At 40.9% G+C, this 16,578-nt stretch overlaps 3 protein-coding genes across 6 annotated transcripts in view; 2 read left to right on the forward strand and 1 right to left on the reverse strand.

Moving 5' to 3' along the window:
- LOC125970555 (anoctamin-1-like) overlaps positions 1-16,578 on the forward strand; it is a 139,466-nt gene that overhangs the window by 19,706 nt on the left and 103,182 nt on the right. For all 4 annotated transcript variants that reach the window (XR_007482133.2, XM_049722978.2, XM_049722979.2 and 1 more), the window contains exon 3: positions 5,956-6,054. Coding sequence is in view for 3 of the 4 variants with exons in the window: in XM_049722978.2 (XP_049578935.1) it covers positions 5,956-6,054 (99 nt within the window). In the remaining variant the exon portion in view is untranslated. The remainder of the gene's footprint in view (positions 1-5,955; positions 6,055-16,578) is intronic.
- Positions 6,722-9,366, forward strand: LOC125970569 (uncharacterized). Its single transcript, XM_049723067.2, has 3 exons — positions 6,722-7,478; positions 7,681-8,052; positions 8,383-9,366. The coding sequence occupies exons 1-3, from the start codon at positions 7,165-7,167 to the stop codon at positions 9,062-9,064; spliced, it is 1,368 nt and encodes a 455-aa protein (XP_049579024.1). The 5' UTR covers positions 6,722-7,164; the 3' UTR covers positions 9,065-9,366.
- LOC125970562 (G2/M phase-specific E3 ubiquitin-protein ligase-like) lies at positions 9,360-16,434 on the reverse strand. Its single transcript, XM_049723050.2, has 10 exons — positions 15,222-16,434; positions 14,816-14,969; positions 14,553-14,625; positions 14,025-14,406; positions 13,781-13,876; positions 12,695-13,008; positions 12,369-12,550; positions 12,047-12,216; positions 11,567-11,781; positions 9,360-10,846 (listed from the first exon to the last, which is right to left on the reverse strand). The coding sequence occupies exons 1-10, from the start codon at positions 15,455-15,457 to the stop codon at positions 10,614-10,616; spliced, it is 2,055 nt and encodes a 684-aa protein (XP_049579007.1). The 5' UTR covers positions 15,458-16,434; the 3' UTR covers positions 9,360-10,613.

Here is a 16,578-nt window from a genome sequence, read left to right on the forward strand (position 1 = left end):
GCAAAAAACAATTAAATTTATCAGTTTGAACATTAAATATGTTGTCTTTGTAGTGTATTCAATTGAATATGGGTTGAGAAGGATTTTCAAATTGTTGTATTTTGTTTTTATTTACATTTTACACAATTTCCCAACTTCAACCGAATCCGGTTTGTAGAAAAGGCACATTGTCATTCTAACTTGGTTGACCTGAGGGAACAGAAACCATAATCCTAGGTTCATGTGTGCGAGATGAATGACTCAAAACCGTTTGTGCATGAACATGCATCTGTAACACCATGCAAAGAGAGAACAGAATAATACTCTCTTGGGAAAGCTCTGGAAACTTATGCATACAAACAGGAAACTGTGTGAATAAAGTTCCCACACTGTGTCAGAGTTACACTCAAAGGGCTTAAAAACAACCCAAAATATTTTTGCATTACATACTGCACATAAATATATAGTATATTTTTGGATGTGGTTTAGACTGGTTTTAATTGCCTAACGTGCAACTGGCGCCCTGCGGGCCATATACGGTCCCACCCACACTCAGAGTAGCCCTTCAATAGATTTATGAACACGACTGCAAAATTTCCTGTACCATTTCAATTTTTAGCTGTTTAACAACCCTTAGTGTGAATTGTTGTTCGTCTCTATTTGCCCTGGGATTGGCTGGCAACCAGTTCAGGTTCTCCGCCTACTGCCGATAACTGCTGGGATAGTCTCCAACATGCCCGCAACCCCCGTGGGGACAAGCGGTACAGATAATAGATAGATGCAAATTTTTAAAAAGAATCTTATCCTACAGTTGGAAAAAACAATATTACCAACATAACTCAGTTGCTGTCTTTAAACTCCCATGAATAGGAATTTGTAACAATCTGACGTGTATCAGCCTTTGCTGCCCGCTTTATTTGCTAACTAAACCAGACACAGTCGATAAATATTCAGCAATGACCACTTATCTAGCCAACTCCAGGTTGACATGGGAGTTGGCAGCCAGGTAAAGGTTGTTCCGACATTCTTTAATCTGCTGCCATACCTTGTATTGCTGTCATATAGTGTTTTCATGACACAACATAATTGTCAACACGACACCATCCCGAAATTTTAACTAATAGCTAATTAAAAACGGTAAAAAAAATTATTATGCTATCATAGATTAAATTTGTATAGTACAGCGGCAGATTAACAGCATTAGCGGCTTGCAGCTAGCTGCTCGCTGGTTGACCATTTGCCAGATGGCTTGCGATTGCCAGTGGAATATTTTTCAAAGGGAGTTCTATCAATCCACACATAGACATATACTAATCAAAGGGAGTTCCATTCATCCATCCATTATCTGAACCACTTCTCACGAAGGTTGCAGGCATGCTGACGCCTATCCAACGGACTTTGGGCTGTAGGCAAGAGACACGCTGAAGTGGTTGCCTGCCAATCGCAGGGCACAGAAAGATTAACAACCCTTAGCACTCACACCTACAAGTAATTTGATTGCTGAATCGGCCTACCATGCATGTTTTTGGGATGTGGGATTAGCTTGTGGAAACCCAAGCAAGCACGGGGAGAACATGCAAACTCCACACAGGAAGGCCAGAGCCGGAATCAAACCCAATAGAATCATTTCCACACAATGTGCAGTCAAACACATTTCTTTAACAGACAAGCTATACCCCCAACTAAATTATCGATGGTTTTGTCTTATTTACGAATGTTAACACACAACTTCCCACAAAAGTAAAAACAATATTCCAAACCTTAGATACAGTATAGAAACCTCTGCTTCTGCAATTATATCAGTTCAAAGGCCATATATCTCAGCTGATAAAAAAAAACAAAAAAACAAACTGAATAATTGACACACTGCCGATAAATTAAATTGGGCCAATCACAGCTGATTCCAGTGTGGCTTAGACTCAGTGGCAGGGGTTACGTAAGAGGAGGACTTTGAGGAGTGAATTTTTTTGGGGGAAACAGAAACAGCAAAAGACAAACACTGTAATGTCTGGATGAGGAATAGGAAGAGCAAGGGGCGCATGGAGAAAAGCAGGCCCAGTGAGAGAAGCAGGAGCAGTGAGAGGTCCAGTAAGAGGAGCAGGCCCAAAGAGAGGGCAAGGTAGAAGTGTAAGAATGTGCAGTGGTGGCATTGCAAGGGCTAGAAGAACAGTTGTCAGTGATGAAATTCGTACCAATATCATTGACAAGACCTTTCACTAAGAAAGGCGGTACTACTGTACCTTCTGTAGTAAATAGTAAAGGAAAAAAAACAGATTTTCTTTTGATCGGAATGCTTGATTGCAAGCAAATACCTGCATGTAAATCTGAAACAAAGAAGTCTATGCAGTTTTTATAGTCTCAACAATAGCTAGTATTTTGAAACTTGGTGTACTTTCGTTGACAGCATGTAGTTTGTGAAGTGAAAACAAGTCAAAAAGTCAAAGTCAGCTTTATTGTCAATTTCTCCACATGCCAAAACCGAAATTTCGTTCCCCCCTATCCCACGGTGACAAGACATGGCCCACAACAGACAATCAAGTAAACAAGTAAACAACAGCGTGCTAAATAAATAATGAATAAATAACACAACAAATAAATAAGAGGAGTAAAAAGGACCAAAAAGGAGCAAGTGAGCGTACAGCAGACATTCCAGAAAATAGCGCAACAGTACCGCACGCTACGCAGAAGGGGGTAGCGAGTTCAGGGTCCTAACAGCCTGGAGAAAGAAGCTGTTGGCGAGTCTGGTGGTGTGGGAGCGCAGGCTCCTGTACCTCTTCCCAGAGGGCAGAAGGTCAAACAAAGAGTGAGCCGGGTGACTCACATCTCTCGCAATCGAGGTTGCCTTGCAGGCGAGATGGGAGGTGTAAATGTCCTTCAGGGAGGGGAGCGGAGCACCAATAATCTTACCAGCCGTATTCACTATGCGCTGCAGGGCCTTCAAGTTCTGTTCAGTGCAGTTACCACCCCAGACAGAGATGCAACTGGTGAGGACGCTCTCAATGGTGCCACGGTAGAATGTAGACAGGACTGCCTGAGGAGCACATGCACGCCTGAGCTTCCGCAGGAAGTACAGGCGGCGCTGAGCTTTCTTTGCCAGTGACGAGGTGTTTGCGGACCAGGAGAGGTCCTCACTGATGTGCACCCCCAGGAACTTGGTGCAGCTCACCCTCTCCACCACAGCACCGTCGATGATCAGCGGCAGGTGTTTTGTGTGACCCTTCCGGAAGTCAACAACGATTTCCTTGGTCTTGTTTACGTTCAGCAGGAGGTTGTTCTCCCTGCACCACGTGGTCAGAAGGTCAACTTCCGACCTGTACCGAGTCTCGTCGCCCTTCGTGATGAGACCCACCAGAGTCGTGTCGTCAGCAAACTTCACTATGCGGTTGTCGCTGTAGGTCGCAGTGCAGTCATGCGTCAGCAGGGTGAAGAGCAATGGACTGAGCACGCAGCCCTGGGGGGCCCCCCGTGCTCAGCGTGATGCTGGCGGAGATTTTGTCGCCAACACGCACCACCTGAGGCCTCTGACAGAGGAAGTCCAGTAGCCAGTTGCAGAGGGAGGTACTGAGGCCCAGCTCGTCGAGTTTGCAGATGAGTCGCTGCGGCACAATGGTGTTGAAGGCAGAGCTGAAGTCCACAAACAGCAACCTCACATATGAGTCCTTTCTCTCCAGGTGGGTGAGGGCCGAGTGGAGGGCAGAGCAGATGGCATCCTCAGAGGACCGTTTGGCACGGTACGCAAACTGGAAAGAGTCAATGGTGGGGGGGAGAACGGATTTGATGTGCTCCATGACAAGCCGCTCAAAGCACTTCATGATGATGGGCGTCAGTGCCACGGGGCGGTAGTCATTGAAGCAGGACAGTGCAGGTTTCTTCGGCACAGGAACGATGGTGGCAGCCTTGAAACACGAGGGGACGATGGCCTGCTGCAGGGAAACGTTAAAGATGTCCGTGAAGACAACCGACAGCTCCCCAGCGCAGTCCTTCAGCGCTCGACCCGGGATGTTGTCAGGGCCCGCCGCCTTACGGGTGTCAATAGCGGCAAGCGCCCTCCTCACTCCGTCGGCAGAGAGGCGCAGGGGCTGCTCGTGTGGGGGGGGAGTGGTCTTCAGCGGGCAAGTGCTGTTCTGGGCGTCGAAGCGAGCAAAGAAGCGGTTTAGATCGTTCAGCAGACGGACGTCGCCCTCACAGCTCCTCGACGGGCTTGTAGTCCGTGATGGTCTGAATGCCCTGCCAAAGGCTACGTGCGTCCTTGCTGTCCTTGAAGTGGGTGGAGACCTTGCACGAGAACGCCTTTTTCTCTTCTTTGATGCCTCGGGACAGGTCGGCCCTCGCTGTCCTCAAGCCAGCCTCATCCCCCGCTCTGAAAGCCTTGTCCCTGGCCCTCAGCAGTCTGAGGACAGCCCCTGTCAGCCACGGCTTCCAGTTCGCGCGAGTGACGACGGATTTTGAGCAAGTCACATCATCGATGCACTTCGTGATGTAAGAGGAAACAGAGTCAGTATACTCCTCTATGTCCGTCCGATCGTTGTAGGTGGCCGCCTGCTTAAACAAGTCCCAGTCAGTGGTGTCGAAGCAGTCACGAAGTGCATCGGAGGCACCCTCAGGCCACACCCGAACCCGCCTCCGAACCGGCCTGGATGCCTTTACCAATTGTCTGTATGCGGGTAAAAGCAAAACGGTGAGATGGTCAGAAAGCCCAAGATGGGGGAGGGGGGTGGCTTTGAAAGCTCCCTTTTGCGCAGAGTAGACTAGGTTCAGGAAGCTGTCTCCACGTGTCGGAAAAGTAACATGCTGGTGAAGCCTCGGGAAAACACACTTCAGGTTGGCACAATTAAAGTCTCCAGCGAAGATGGTGAAACCATCAGGGTGCGCTGTCTGCTGTTCACTGACAGCCTGGTACAGTTCACCAAGCGCCGCGATCCTGTCGCCTTCGATGTTGGAAGGCGGGATGTATACCGCGACTAGCAGAATCGCGGTAAATTCCCTCGGCAGGTAAAAAGGACGGCACTTGATGATCACAAACTCCGCAAGTGGCGAGCAGTGCTTACATACCACCACAGTCCCGGCACCATTCTTCTTGGATGTAGACGCATAGTCCACCTCCTCGCGACTTTCCCCCTCGTACAATGGCACGGTCCGCCCGATAGCTAGCCGCTCCAGATGCACGGCAGAGTCCGGAATGTTGTCAGTCAACCAGGTCTCGGTGAACACGAGCACACAGCAGTTCCGCACCGTCCGGTTCGTAGACCTCAGCAGGCGAACGTAATCCATTTTGTTGTCCAGCGATCGAACATTCGCCAGAAGAATGGAGAGCACCGCCGGGCGCGCTGGGTTGGCCGCCAGCCTGGCCCGGACGCCTCCGCGCTTGCCCCTCTTCTGCCTCCTCGCACACCGTTTCCGACGGCTCCCAACCGGGGGAGGAATAGCGGGCGAGGTCGGCGACGTTTCAGGACATAGCAGTCCGAGCGCCTTTAATGTCGCCGCTTCAAAGTCCAGAACGCCACAAAACCCACTTCTGCCGATGTCGAGCAGAACCTGCCTGCTGTACTTGTAGCACGATAAAGCACGACGAGACGAACACATAAGACTGTCGGACGAACACTCATTAGACGAACAAATCACCGTACTGACGGGACAGAGAGTGGCCGCTGCGTGTGCACGCCATCTTGTTTGACAGAATAACTCCATTTTGAGTTAGATTTCTAGTGTTTTGGTAAAGTTAATATGTGATGAGAAAGATATGTTCTATTTTGAAATAAAGAGTTAGCTTATATTCAACAAAATGTGTTTTTGAGAATAAAATTATCCATTTAACCAATTGTGTTTTGTAGGTGTGAGTCTGTGCTAAGAGTTTAGAAAATTTATACAAAGTATGGCTAAGCTCTTGTTAGCGATTGAAAAGAAATGTAATTTGCATAGTTTCAATGTTGGTACACTGTTGAAATATTAGTATTGTTTGTGTCTTGTTCACCACAGTCCAAGATTCCAGGCGTGGGCTTTGTGAAAATTCATGCTCCATGGAATGTTCTCTGTCGAGAAGCAGAGTTCATGAAGCTAAAGATGCCCACAAAAAGGGTAAGGATTATTCATATATATATATATATATATATATATATATATATATATATATATATATATACACACACACACACACACACACACACACACATACATAATATGGCATGCCGTTCAGGAAATTAATATTTGAATATATTGAATGAACCTTGAATATACTGAATGAACTTCGGAATATATTGAATGAACCTTGAATATATTGAATGAACTTCGGAATATACTGAATGAACTTCGGAATATATTGAATGAACCTTGAATATATTGAATGAACCTTGAATATATTGAATGAACTTCGGAATATATTGAATGAACCTTGAATATATTGAATGAACCTTGAATATATTGAATGAACTTCGGAATATATTGAATGAACCTTGAATATATTGAATGAACTTCGGAATATATTGAATGAACCTTGAATATATTGAATGAACTTCGGAATATATTGAATGAACTTCGGAATATATTGAATGAACTTCGGAATATATTGAATGAACTTCGGAATATATTGAATGAATTTCGGAATATATTGAATGAACTTCGGAATATATTGAATGAACTTCGGAATATATTGAATGAATTTTGGAATATATTGAATGAATTTCGGAATATATTGAATGAACCTTGAATATATTGAATGAATTTCGGAATATAGTGAATGAACTTCGGAATATATTGAATGAACTTCGGAATATATTGAATGAATTTCGGAATATATTGAATGAACTTCGGAATATATTGAATGAACTTCGGAATATATTGAATGAATTTTGGAATATATTGAATGAACTTCGGAATATATTGAATGAACCTTGAATATATTGAATGAATTTCGGAATATATTGAATGAACTTCGGAATATATTGAATGAACTTCGGAATATATTGAATGAAACTTAACTGACGTCATCATTGCCGCCATCTTGTACATGCATTTTGTTGCTGCCGCAATTATGAACCAGTCAGCTCGCAATATCGTGTCAGCTATTCTTAGCAATGATGAAATTGTCAATGCACTGGCAAGTGCTTGTACCACCCAAAAATTAAATTAAATGAAGTTGTACTAAAGTCAAGTCAGGCGGTAGCCTTCAGAATTTGCTGGCTTAATAAAATGGCATCAGCTGAAATATTCCAGTACTTTACTGAACTGGATAACTTTTTAGCTACAGGTTGTACTCCAAATGACACTAACAGTTTGGAGACTGTATCTCGTCACATTGAGGATCATATCTCCATCATTGCGTCATTCATAGTGCTTATGAGTAATAATGTTCAACAAAACATTGCTGAAAGAACATTATGCGTCCTTGAACGACTCTACGAGTCTCTAAACGAGATGTTGGCGGAAATAACAGTCCAGCTGGAAGTTGATGGACGACCGCATGACATGGGCACACATTCTGGATCTCAGAGAGGAAGGCTGAGGTAAGTAATATTTAAACAAGTGTATGGGGATCTAGGCTAATGCAGCCCAAGAATAATATCTACTTACAAACTTATTATTATTTATCATCACATAAAAAATATTATAGGCTGCAAGGTGCTTGCTATAGGAATAAGACAATTAATTCACATGTGAATAAACACATTAACACATGTGTTTTTACTTTATTTTTTCTCTTTGAAGGTACAACATACCAGCTTCTCAGCTGATTCACATGCGAGATTTAGGGTTTAGCTGGATCACCATATCTCGGATGCTGTCTGTAAATATCCGAACACTGTACAACTACAGGACACAACTCGGTCTGATGGATTATGGGAGTTTCACTGACATTACAAATGACGATCTCGATCGTCTTATTGCTGATATTATTAGACAAACCCCCGGTTCTGGAGAGACCTATGTCACTGGTAGTTTGAGAGGGAGAGGAATCAGAGTTCAGCGTTGGCGGGTACGGGAGCGTTTAAGGGCAGTGGATCCAGTGGGGCGAGCCTTGAGAGGACGAAGGGCAATTCAACGGAGGGTCTACAATGTCTCTTCCCCAAATGAAGTGTGGTATGTGTTTTATAAATTTGATTAACATTAGTTATTTTTTCCTAGCTGGTCAATAATGCGCAGCAAAGGGTCGCAGGCAGGAGTTGAACTGCATCTGCAGCATAGGACTTGTAGCCTTAGTACATGAGGCGCATTACATCCGAGATTGGAACATTCTTATTACCAAGTACAAATAGTCTTACAGCAAAATCAATGAAGTTACATTTTTATGTACATCCAGTGTTGTCTATTACAATAATAATCATAATAATAACAACAACAATAATGATAATAATATTAATAATAACAATATCAAAAACAGAAATAATAATACATTTCTTCTTATTTCAGGCATATTGACACAAACCACAAATTAAATTCATGGGGATTTGTCTATCATGGAGCAGTTGATGGCTACAGTCGCTGCATTACCTTTCTGAGATGTTGCACAGACAACCGAGCATCGACTGCCTTGCATCTTTTCCAGGGTGCTGTGAATGTATTTGGACTGCCACACCATGTCAGGGGTGATGCTGGTAACGAGAACATTGATGTTGCACGGTTCATGATTGCAAATCGAGGAACAAACAGAGGAAGTTTCATAGTTGGACGCAGTGTGCATAATCAAAGGATCGAAAGACTGTGGGCAGAAGTAAACAGGGTTATGTCAGCATACTATAAAGACCTTTTCCTCTTCATGGAATATGTCAGAGTTTTAGACAGCAATGACCCTCTTCACATTACAGCTCTTCAACATGTTTATCTTCCTAGAATAAACAGATCTGTGGATGAGTTTGTGATCCAGTGGAACAACCACAGCTTGAGGACAATGGCGAGTCGGTCCCCACTGCAGCTGTGGACAATGGGAATGCTCCAACTTCCTCAGGATCAAAGGCCACTCAATCGTGTGCCTGTGCAACCCCCTTATGATCACCAGTGGGATGTGGAGTTAAGGCCCATCAACCCCTTCACTGATGATGGAAATCATGGAATTGAACTTTTTGTCAGAGCATGTGACCTACTTGAGAGATAGTCTACTAGCATTAGTAATTCAGTTGTTCCACTACTGTGATATAATATATTGTCACAGACCTGGATATAAATAAGTAATTTGAGTTTTAATCGTTTAAGGGATAATGGACAAAAGGAGTGTACAGGTCATAGGACCTAAGATTTTCTCATAACATACTATTCTTTCATATGATGTATCACCATATAGATATTCGTTCTCCAGGCTGTTAGGGCCCTGATCTCGCTACCCCCTTCTGCGTAGCGTGCGGCACTGTTGCGCTATTTTCGGGAATGTCTGCTGTACGTGCACTTGCTCCTTTTTTTTTTTTTTTTTTGCTCCTCTTATTTATTTATTTGTTGTGTTATTTATTCATTATTTATTCAGCACGCTTTTGTTATACTTGTTTACTTGTTTGTCTGTTGTGAGCCATGTCTTGTCACCGTGGGATAGGGGGGAACGAAATTTCGGTTTCTTTGTGTGTCTTTGGCATGTGGAGAAATTGACAATAAAGCTGACTTTGACTTTGATACTGTAAGTTTCATATGATGTATCACCATATAGATACTGTAAGTGCCATGCATTTTATATTCAATTGTGGATGAAGTATTCAGTTCTTTTCAAGTAAAAGTATATACAGTAAGAGTTTGACTCTTTCAGTTGTACTGTTAAAACCATAGGGTTCTCAAACTTTTCCACTTCCGGACCCCTAAACTGACACAAACTGAGATGTAGTGAAGTAGAATTATACAGTATCATGCAATGCAAATGCTCAAGTAAAGGCCTGGCAAAGACCTGAAATCTTTATTTAAGAACAATTGGGTACATGTACTAGTTACTGCCCACAACATGACAAGTCAGGTATGTACATTTCCCAGTGATACTAAATTGACAATGAACCAGTCCACACAAAGTAGGAACACAAAACCATCCACCAGAAGGCCTCACACATAAAATACAGGCATCTTGAAAGAGAGTTTTTTTTTTTTCTAAAAATAATTTTCTTTGGGCTGACTTTAACTTTTACAGTATACAGTCAGAGTTCTGACTTTTTTGTAGAATGAATTTAAAAAAAAAGTTCCCCATTAAAAAAAATATTCAGTGGCCCTAATACTCTTCCATATTTACAGTACTGGTAAAGGAAAGGTAAAAACTGCACTGAAAGGTAAAAACTGCAATTATGAAAATAATTAACCATGGAATACTGTAAATGGCCATGTTTGGTTTCAATTAGGTACATGTTCTTAGTTACTGTCCACGACATAAGTCAGGGAATGCACATTTCCTATTGATACTAAATTGACAATGAACCATACAAAGTAGGAACACAGAACCATTAGTCAGAGGGCCCTACACATACAGGCATCTTGAAACGTAGACAAATCTCTCATGGCTTGAAATATATCTTCAAAACTAACAAAGAACATTTTCTATTTACATTTCCTCAAGCCACAATTCAAGATAATACTGTCTCGAGGAAAACCAAAAAGAAGTTATAACAATTATTTATGGTAAACAAACAAGTAAAAAAAAATACTCATCATAACTCAAGCTCGAAAAGCCCTCTTACATCTCACACTCTTCCAAACCCTGGTGAATTGCGTATGGCAAAATCCATATCAGATTTAAAAGCAGTGTATACTGTATGAACTGGAATGCGAAGAATATTTTCACAAGTATTCGCCTGTGGAAATCGGGAATAGGTAATGAACTCGAGGCTTGGCTTTGGAGAGAAGCCCAGTGCTGGAACACTGTCACATCCAGTAAGGAAAATGAGAATATCTGCCAGAGAGACATTGTTTTCACCTGTCAGACATAAAAAAACGATTAACACAATTAAATGATGACTACATCTACCAGCATTTTCCTAAAGTCGTGAAGTATTATACCACTTAAGTGATGCAAAGTTGGTGAGTAGTTAAATTCCCCCAAACCAGCATTACGCATTCGTTTTTATTTTTGAAATGACACAGTAATTTGAAAGGACAGCTCAGAATGTAATAGACTATAAACTACAATCATATATTTAACTTATACTGTATTATACACTCTAGGTTAAAATCAGATCTGGAATGCTTTAGCGCAGATAGGAAGCCCTGGTAACCCTAGGAACACCTGCGTTTAGGGCTAAACTATGCTGTGGAAAAGTACCTAAAGTTCCGAATATGGTATAAACAGGACACCCTTATAAAACAATGCTAGAAGCAGATTTTGCCAGTATTTAGTATTTTACTTGAATCTTAGAAGTAATTTGCCTAATTTGCCTATTGATATTCGATACTGTCATAACATCTGATATTATGGTAAACATGAATAAAAGTCCCATAACTTGAGGGTAATTAACTCAAGAATACTACAAATGTTGCACATAGAAGATTATTAATAACTGAACTCTGGGAGACGTAATACATAGTGGAGCATCTCAATTAAAATCATTTTTAACAATGTCATGTACTACAATGATACAGTCAAAACAGTTTAAAGAATAATGTCTTGTTGAAACACTGTCCAACATGCCAAACTTACATTCAGCATCTTGAAGGTAGTCTTGCCAGAAAGCTAGGGTACAGCACTCTTCTTGGAATGCATTACTCCCTCTTTCAGAGTGAATGATCCTAAAGAGATTCTCTACATCAGCTGCTGTTAAACTCTTTTCAGCCTTCACAAAAAGGCACTTCATCTGTAGAGGGTATTTCTGGAGAGCTTCCAGGACACCTAGTGACATTAAGCCATCTCTGAACCTATTAAAAGTGAAACAAATCTGAATGTGTTGTTCTGATGTTCATTTAATGTTCAATTTAGTAAGGAAATTTGTTCTTTTTTGGAGGGGAGGAGCATTTGCTTTACCAACAGAGCCAATGGCTACCCCCAAATTAAAAAAAATAAAAAATAAAAAAATAATTGCAGTGGTGCACTATGAAATGGAACTCTACACCCACTATTGAAATAGTTTGTATACAATGGTAACAGTTTCTATAGTTTCAATGACAGCAACTATAAACATACCTTTCAAAAGGTGCACGGGTCCGCTGGAGGACATACCAGTGAGCCAAGTCCAAAGCAGTCTCTTGCTTGTTTTGCAGTGTTATGTGAACATTGTGACCTGCAAGACTGATCAAGCTGGCTGCCTGTGCGACTGCATCTTGCAGTTGTGATTCAGTCTCAGCTTGTAAGATCTGAAAATATTAAAATTACATTAGAATATGAGAACAGTAAATATTTATTGACTTTTATTTACAGCTAACATATACAATGGTTCGTTAATCAGCAAATGCAAAATTAATAATTACTTTATAAATTCAACAGAATCAAAGTAAAATATGCTCACCGACTGCACCTGTGACCTTGTATCTTCATCACTAATATGTTCAGTTTTGACCATCACATTGTCTGGACCTTTTTGAAGACACTCATACAAGAGTTCAGACAGGAAACATGGACTCTGTCCCCCATGGGCAATCGACATTGCCATAATCTGGCCAGCATTGAAGTATCCATTATCTTTCATTGCTGTAATCAAATTAAATTAAACTCACATGTGAAATGGCTACATCAGAAATATTCAGGCTGAGTTTTATTTAAAAATAAATAAAAATCTTTATAAATTAGAGCATTACAAAAATCCTCACTGAGAATTATTTTAATCGTAAGTACCTTTGGAGTTGCATGTGAGGACTTTGGCATCAGGTAGACCCTCAAAGATGCCAATTTTGTCCTTGATTTCAAGAAGACAGAGTCGGAAAAACTCCCGAGTAGGTCCTCCATTGTCCACGGCTCCCTCAGATAATCCATAGTCGTCAGTGAACTTGACATCCACTTTCTTCTCGGGTGAAAAACTGGATCTGCCCATGGCTCTGGATGCCCCATCCCACACACTTCTTCTCACGATATTGAAGCGCGCAGTGCTGTCATTATTTACTCTAGATGAAATCTGCACCACTATACTCTCTAAAGTCATGTTTAAATCACTGGAACAATAAAAGACAATAAAACAAAGTTAGTGTCAATGAGAATAACTCACATGCTGTACTACAATCCAACATCCACATTATGAATACTGATTATTCATAAAAATATTTGATGATGGCATAAAGAGATTATGGAAAGAGTTTTACTTTTTTTTCTTGCTTTTCCAGAATAACCTAACCCACTGATATATCACACAAAAAACATAAAGAGCATGTAAAAATACTCAAAACAAAATGAGGACGATTGGTATTTGATCTGCCAAACCACTTCTGAACATTGTCACCACACTGAACACAAGTGTAAATGCAAGTGCAACCTGAATCTACATGCAACAACTCTTCAGGTGGAAATAGGCCATAAAAAAACAAAAACATTAAAATAGTTGGCAGCTGTGTCTGTCAATGGGAAAGCACATGCAATGGATCTATTGTAGATGTGGACACCGGAGAGATACATTCATACCAGGTGTAAATGTATGTGGTCTAGTGCTATCTAATTGCAATCTGATCACAAAAGGGGTGTCATACATACACATGAAATATAATGCATGTTATGGCACAGAAAATCTCCATTCAGAGAAGTTTTACACCATGATTTATAAAAAATGAATCTATTGAACATTGTTGACAAAATGACCACAGAAATGACTGGATGACAGATGAAGAAGAGTAGGTTGCAGCTTGCTTTTTGCTACTTGTCTCGAGGCTAGAATAAAAGTCTTTGTTATCCTGGATTACAACACTTAGATTTTGTATAATATCTTCTACTGACCTCTCACTTGCGCTGGAATCTAATGACCTGGAAATGGCTTCCTGGAGATCAGGGTCATCAGAGAGATATTCTTCCTCAAATAGGTTAAGGTATGTACTGCAAGATAAAACAAGAATATTTTATAATTAAGGTACAAATATGATTTGTTTGTTCATACCATGACTCCACAACATTTTTACATAGCAAATAGGTATTTGCTAACAATACTGTATGAAAAGAGATGAAACATTTAGAAAAGATGGACCTGTAGGATGTGCTGGATGAACTATTCTCAGATCCACTGGGTTGAGTGGGACCATGGCACACACTGGAGGTGTTATTCCCAAACATGCAAAACCTTTTATTGCCTGCATTGACAGTAGGGCCAACCGACAAGCCATGAGTGTTGCCAGTAGAAATGGCAGGAGTTCCACTGGACATGGTGACAGTCTCATCAATAGTGATGACACCAGCACTCGTGGACATGGTGAGGGCGTTAGCTGGGATAGACGGTCCATCAGTGCAAATATCTTCAGTAGCAAAACACCAGATCATTTTGTCACCACTGGACATTGAAGGGGCATGACTGGAGATGGATATGTCTGGGACAACTTCTTTGGAAACATCAGGCGCACTACCAACTGTAACTGTAACATAGAAAATCAACTTTTGAGTAACATTTAACTTATATGACAGTGAGCATTAGAACACATTTAGGCCTTGTGCAATACGTGTATCATGTGGTAGATTATAAAGGACATTTTTTATGATGTAATAGCGTCAAAATATTTACCACATTTGGCAGTGTCAGATATTTCTGCCAAACCAGAGCCATTTAAACAGCTGCTTTCTCCATCAGATATTACCTGTAAATGCAAACAGATAAATACTATAATTTGTATGGATCCAATAGACTATACTAACAAAAAATATTGTAACAGACTTTTGTATTATGTCAGAGCATACTGTAACTATTTCAATCAAGCATAAAATATAGCATTTCTATTGTGACTGCCACAGTAATAAACATGTCTTGAAATCGTTGGTACGACTCACATCTTCTTTTTCATCATTTAGAATGATTTTGTCAGGTCTGACATAAATGGACTTCTGATGAAACAGTTTTTTCACAAGTTTTCCATTCAAACTCTGTGTGCGGGTGAGGGATGGCTCAACCAGTTTGTTGTAGCATGGCAGCAGGATTTGTAACCTAGGGGAAGGAAAAACACAGTACATGAAACTGTAATATGGTAAAATTAAACTGGGGACAAATTGAAATTCTCACCAACTTTGTCACACTTCTGTTGAAGCTAAAAAAGCACACTACAGTCAAAGGAAATGACTTATTGTCAATACATACACGCACTTAAAATGAAGTTGCCATAGTATAGTATGCCATGATATTCTTGCAAATATCAAATGAAAAGAGGAACAAATTTGACAAAATAATTAAAAAACTTACCTGCATCCCTCCACAGCTGGCTGGAAGGCTTCTGTTATTGCCTGCATGACTCTGTCAGAGTCCCAGTCACAGACAAATTCCAAGGCAGACTTGATGTGGCCGTTTTCAAAAAGCCAAGCTTTTTTGGTACGCCTTGGTACATTTGTAGCTTTGTCGTCTGGCAGGAGAATTACCTCCTTGAAAAAGGACTGAGTCACAGAACGTGAATTGCCTTGTGCCTGAAATCTTAGAAACATTAAACAAAAATATATGATTCAGTATAGACTCAAGCACTGTTAACAGTAAAGTTATTTTACACTGTAGGCTTATTCATATAGGTTAGGCCTATATTGTGGTTGATAGACAACCTCTGTCTTATATAGCGTGATTAATACAGCAGCGCAACAAAATATTAGTTCCATAGCAATAATCTCCGCCAGGCATAATCTCACATACATTTGTCTGTATGTCCGCAGTCCGCTGTGTGAGCAACGTGACAATGTGTCGCCGTCCATCAAATAGCCTGCGTTCAATACTAAATTAAATATTCAGCCTGCATGGTTGTGGGTGATTCTAATGATATCTATATGAACAGCTTCTCTTTTAGTTGATGCAATCCATGCAACCGCTGCAGCTTTCCATTCTCTAACCTCTACAAGTGCCGCGCCGGAGCGCAGTGCCATAACGCAGCGGTCCCCAACCTTTTTTGCACCACGGACCGGTTTAATGTCAGACAATATTTTCACGGACCAGACGTGCGGTTTAAATTAACCCTACCTATTCTTACCTCTTCTGTCTTGGGCCCTTTCTAGTGAACGGGCGTAGATTGTACAGGGGGGCTGTTGTGGGGTACTGCTGAGAGGTCGATATATCAATATATAGGTCAATATATTCCGAAGTTCATTCAATATATTCAAGGTTCATTCAATATATTCCGAAGTTCATTCAATATATTCCGAAGTTCATTCAATATATTCCGAAATTCATTTAATATATTCCGAAGTTCATTCAATATATTCCGAAGTTCATTCAATATATTCCGAAGTTCATTCAATATATTCAAGGTTCATTCAATATATTCAAGGTTCATTCAATATATTCAAGGTTCATTCAATATATTCCGAAGTTCATTCAATATATTCTGAAGTTCATTCAATATATTCCGAAATTCATTCAATATATTCCGAAGTTCATTCAATATATTCCGAAGTTCATTCAATATATTCAAATATTAATTTCCTGAACGGCATGCCATACTTATATATATATAAAAAAAAAAAAAAAAAAAAAAACTTTTCCTCACCCCCCGTGGGTGGCCTCTTTTTCCCTTCAAGCTCGGGTCCTCTACCAGAGGCCTGGGAGCTTGAGGGTTCTACGC

The sequence above is a fragment of the Syngnathus scovelli genome, chromosome 6, assembly GCF_024217435.2.
Source record: "Syngnathus scovelli strain Florida chromosome 6, RoL_Ssco_1.2, whole genome shotgun sequence".
NCBI lineage: Eukaryota > Metazoa > Chordata > Actinopteri > Syngnathiformes > Syngnathidae > Syngnathus > Syngnathus scovelli.